Source organism: Triticum aestivum, chromosome 2B (assembly GCF_018294505.1).
Source record: "Triticum aestivum cultivar Chinese Spring chromosome 2B, IWGSC CS RefSeq v2.1, whole genome shotgun sequence".
Classification (NCBI taxonomy): domain Eukaryota; kingdom Viridiplantae; phylum Streptophyta; class Magnoliopsida; order Poales; family Poaceae; genus Triticum; species Triticum aestivum.
Window position 1 is genome coordinate 192,568,948 of NC_057798.1, and position 5,286 is coordinate 192,574,233.

Below are 5,286 nucleotides of genomic sequence, written 5' to 3' on the forward strand. Positions count from 1 at the left end.
CTTGCAGCGGGAGCCGCACCATCTCGTAGCCATGCTCCACCATCGGCGACACTTCACTGCAGTGCCAACATCGGCGTGGGGGGCGCTCCATCGCAGCACCCGGCCGCCGGCGACGCTTCACTGCACCACCGACGTCGGCGCGGCCGTGCTCCATTGCAACAGGCCAACAGTCGACGGCAGCCGGCGATGTTTCACTGCAGCGCCACCACCGCGCGATGGTGCTCCATCGCAACACTAGCTGCCCCGTCGAAGCTCCATCTCAGCACCCGGGCCGTTGGCGGAGCTTCACTGCAGCGAGACCACCGGTGCGGCGGTGCTCCATTGCAGCACGACAACGATGGGGGTGCTCCGACGAAGCACGCTGCGCCGGTGGCGGATGTTGCGATGCAGCACATCGGCGACGAATTGCGGCGACGCAACACGCGTTGGGGTGCCAGGGGATCACCTCGTGTTGAAGCACGCGGCGGCGGCAGATGCGGCGATGCAGCACGGCGCCGGCGGCGGAAGATGCGGCGACGCAGCACGGCGGCGACGAAATTTCTGCTGGTGATGCGATGGGATCGCGGCGTGGTGGCTGCCATGGCCTGCAGCAGCGGTGATTGTATCCCATGACGAGAGAAATGAGATGGGAAAGCGACAGGAAGAGCCGAGGGAGAAGATAAGGTTGGGATGAAAAAGTGGTGGGTGGACCTGCACCACGTGTCGCCTGAGAGAGGAGGTTTAGGAAAATCAACCGGCTGATTTTGAACATTTTCCTCTAAAATACGTCTGTAGTCTATATACATTTGTATGTAATCCATATCAAGATATCTAAAAGAACTTTATATTTAAGAATGGAGGAAGTAGCAATATTTGATTCATAATTCTGAGTTAATTGTTAGCCTGTTAAACTTCAGGTTCGTATGGCTCTGGCAAAAATTGTTGTTTATTTCAGCATAGCTTGTTTTGTTCAACACTTGGACACAATGTTTCGTCTTCACAGCTGACCTAACATTGTTGATCTCCTGTACGATCATACCTGCCCTGCACGCAGCTTCACGGCGTCCACACCCAAACCTTGAGCACATATAGATTCAGAAACACACACATCCGACAGAACTGCAGATAAGTAGATGAACAAACTTGTTGGAAAACCTGTACATTGTCCCCACGCTGCCTTTTGCACCCTATAAGTAGCAGCACCAGGTATCTCTCCCACAATCAAACTGCACTGCCAGAGCTAGCCGGTCCTGCACACCTCTAGCAGACTAGCACTATGGCTCCCAAAAACTCAGCTGTCTTCCTCCTTGGGCTTCTTCTCTCATGCGTAGCCATGAGTGGTGTGGCGAGAATCCTTGAGGAGACCGTTCCGTCCAAGGAAGAGCACCAGAATGAGGTGCCACATATTCCCAAGGTAGAGCTTCCACTGTTCCCGGAGGTACACCTGCCACCTAAGCCTGAGCTTCCCAAGGTGGAGCTGCCGCCGGTCCCGGAGGTGCACCTGGCACCTAAGCCTGAGCTTCCCAAGGTGGAGCTGCCGCCGGTCCCTGAGGTGCACTTGCCACCCAAGCCGGAGCTGCCCAAGGTGGAGTTGCCAACGTTCCCGGAGGTTCACCTGCCACCCAAGCCGGAGATGCCCAAGGTGGAGCTGCCGCCGAAGCCCGAGATGCCCAAGGTGGAGCTTCCACCAAAGCCCGAGATGCCCACTGTTCCCATGTTCCACTTCCCAAAGCCGGAGGCCAAGCCATGAGAATTGGCTTCTCAATACTGTCGCCTCGTTCTGCTTCGCTCGTACATGTACCCTAGTGTTGTGTTGCGTCAACAGTCTGATTGTTCAGTCGTGGTCGACGATCACTGTGAGTGATATGTTTATATAAATATACTCCCTTCATTCCTAAATATTTGTTTTTTTAGAGATTTCAAATGGACTATCACAGACGGATGTATGTAGACATAATTTAGAGTGTAGATTCACTCATTTTGCTCCGTATGTAATCATTTATTGAAATTTCCAGAAAGACAAATATTTAAAAATGGAGGGAGTATATTTGAATATACGAGAAATATGTTTTGGTCTCACTGTCCACCTTTTATCATAAGTTCACTTGAAAAGTATGCATGATTCCTTACTACAGTTTTCAGCGCATGATTTGTTTGCGCCTCTCATTTTCCCATTGACAAAACGTAAAAGCCTACATGTTTTTTCTTCTACCTCAAGCCGTGCTACTCCTAGCTTTAACACTCGCTATTTATGGCTCACGCACACTGTCATTTTTGAGTTGCATCAACGGTCGTACCCTTGGTGTCAATAGAGCGGCCAACTAGTGCATGCATGATTGACATCGAGTGAACCAGGGTGGCGTTGATGAAGGGTGTGCGGGACCATTTTTTTTAAGTTAATCTGAATTGCGGTGTTTGGTTCGGTTGGAAAATATGTCCCAATTTGTTCTTTTGTAGGATGGAATTAGGTTAGCAATATTTAAAAGACAAATAATAATACTCCCTCCGTTTCTAAATATTTGTCTTTCTAGAGATTTTAACAAGTGACTACACACGAAACAAAATGAGTGAATCTACACTCTAAAATATGTCTACATGCATCCGTATGTTGTGTCCATTTAAAATGCCTAGAAAGACAAATATTTGGGAACGGAGGAAGTAGTACAAAACACAACTATACCAACATTACCGAGTGCCCTACTCTCCTGAATATTGACTGAGATGCACACTGGCACAGTGAACACATCACTAGTTAAGCGACCAGGCTGGCAAATTAAGTACGGAGTAGGTTCGAAGCTGAAGTAACAATCGTAATAGTCGTTTTGGCCGGTGGTTGCCACCATTGTACTCTCCCCTGTGTACTCTCTTTCCCTCTTATCTTAATTTATGACATGAACTTAATAGTACTCTCGAGACAAATGGGCAACTACCACTTCAGGGCCTAGGTGATCAGGGTGGACAAGTTTAGAGACCCAAAACTATATTTCACTGTGTGCATCCTTTTTTTTTCTGCCAAAAGCATCATTCATGTCTTCAGCGTATTGATGCAGAGATCAGTAGCTCTTGTCGATCTCAATAAATCTCGTTTATCGAGAAATTGAATCCCATCAAGAAAAATCGAAGGACCAAATGGTCACGCAATAGTCTTATAGCACCGTTTGGGCGCTGTGAGCATATACTGCCTCTTGCTTTGCGGGCAGCAGCAGACTCCCCGCGTCGCCCTCCTGCTAGGGCGGGTCGGGTGAAAACCCTAGCCGCCGCCGCCGGGCACGTCCATCCTCCCCTTTCCCTCCGCCGCCGCTAGAGGAGGTTGTCGGGCAAAGCCCCAGGCGGCTGATGGCGGCGGCGGAGGTTCTCTTTCCTCCCGCGCCAGATCAGGTGAGGCGGGTCACCCATGGCGCCGGGGCGCTCTCCCCCGATCTGTGTTAGGCGACGGTGCAAGGCGGCGGCGTGGTGCTAGGCGGGGGAGGCGGAGCTGCGGATTCGAGGAAGATCTAGTGGCGTCGGCCGTTCGATGGGCTCGCGGGCATGGCGGCCTTGGTCATGGTGGCTGGCGGCTCGGCCTGTCGGCGGCGGCTGGATCCCGGGGCGGCGGCCCTGGAAGGTGGCGGCGGGTGAAGGTCGGGCTTCTCACGATGGCATGGCGTGGTGTTGTCCCTATACAAGGCGGATCTACATCGCCTATCTCGTGGTTTTGCCGCGGATTGGTTCAGATTAGAGACGATGATGAGCGTGCGGGATCGATCTTGGCGGCTCTCGCGGTTTGGCGAGGTGGAGTAGTCCTCCTCCCAGACTCCAGTGGTGGCGCATTCAGGCAGTGGCCGGTGTGCCAGGGCTCCTACGGTGGCACTGCTGTTGCGGTTGGTCGCCAGATCTAGGCAGCTAGATCTGGGGCTTTGAAGGCGGTCGAGACAGTGCACAGGTTGTCGGGTGTATGTCTTGGGACGGATCCGAGTGAAAACTTGGTCTTCGGTCCTTGGGTTGAGCCGGTGATGACGATGCCCTTATCATCGTTTCCTTCATGAAGGCATCATCGAGGTACAAATCCCAAACCCACCCAATACCTCCGGGGGAAACCTAGATCAGTTGATCGGATGACGGCGGCATTCATTTGTCATTACCCCCTTGGGGGCGGCATTCTTGGAGATGCACTCGGGCTCGAGGGACCAGCGGATGGCTTCTTCGGTGGAGCAGTGTTTCTTTCTATATATTCATGGCGGCGGCTCTTGGTGGCATGGAGCAGCGGAGGCTTGGCGTCAGATGTGTGGTGATGGACACGCGCAGGAGGTCGACGCTGTCTGACGTCGTGGTGGCGTCGGCGGCAGGTAGACCGGGCAAGGTTGATGCAACAGTACAGCTCTGAAGATGGATTGGTGACAGGTGGCTGCGGCGGCCTCATACCCGGCAGGCGTCCTGGTTGAGGAGCACGCCGGACTGGTGGGTGCCCATACCCGGCAGGCGTCCTGGTTGGGACCTCAGGTCGATGTTAGGTTTAGCTACGAGGTATGTTTGGTATTAGGCCCAGACTATCAGCGCCCCTTCATCAACTGGATAGGAATAGCGACAGATGTTGCTTAGACGGTGGCTTTGGTCTTACTGTTGTACGACTTTGTAAGGTCTTGTATTAATAATTAATAATATAGCAATATGCATCGTCTAGATGCAGAGGCCGGGGGTACTCCTCCTTTTCTAAAAAAAAACCCGTTTGGGCGCTGCTAACCGTCGAGCTCGGATGTGGGAGGAGGAAGTCTAACATATAAACGCTGCTGTGTTACCCGCCATTCTAGCGCTATTACGTCCCGCGAGTGATTTCGTTCGCACGATCTACCACGGTGAGTACTTTTCACGCTGCTGTCAAAAATCCATCGGTTGATTTCTTTCCACGTTATGCTTTTGTGCTCAAGTGAATGACTGGTGGGCCTATTTCCCCGGCGGTCCCAGCTATGTGGTCTATCTTGCGTGCGTTCTCGGTGAGAAAAGAGGTGCGCGCTGCAGCGAGCGTCGAATTAGGCGGATCGAACATGGGTCGGCAAAAATATCTCCCTCGTCACCCCCTTTCTCTCCCTCGTCTCTTCCCATCCCGCTCCCCTTGTCTATGCCGCCGCCGCTGCTTCCCCTCTCCCTCTCCCCGCCTCCACCACCACCTCCTCTCCTGCCTCCTCCCCAACCAGCACAGCTAGAGGAGGTGACAGATTGGGAGGCGGGCAAAAGGAACCAGGCGGTTCTCCTTCCATGGTTGGGCCTCGACCTGCCACATCTTCCTCCTCCCAGTCCGGCGAAGAGGAGTGGCGGATCCGCTTCCTCAAG

At 53.0% G+C, this 5,286-nt stretch overlaps 1 protein-coding gene across 1 annotated transcript; it reads left to right on the forward strand.

Moving 5' to 3' along the window:
* Nucleotides 1-1,216: 1,216 nt before the first annotated feature.
* LOC123041022 (protein PELPK1) lies at nt 1,217-1,878 on the forward strand. The gene has a single exon (XM_044463723.1). The coding sequence runs from the start codon at nt 1,256-1,258 to the stop codon at nt 1,727-1,729; it is 474 nt and encodes a 157-aa protein (XP_044319658.1). The 5' UTR covers nt 1,217-1,255; the 3' UTR covers nt 1,730-1,878.
* Nucleotides 1,879-5,286: the final 3,408 nt, after the last annotated feature.

Coding starts and splice junctions, on each gene's coding strand:
- LOC123041022 (XM_044463723.1), top strand. CDS start 1,256: ATGGCTCCCAAAAACTCAGCTGTCTTCCTCCTTGGGCTTCTTCTCTCA.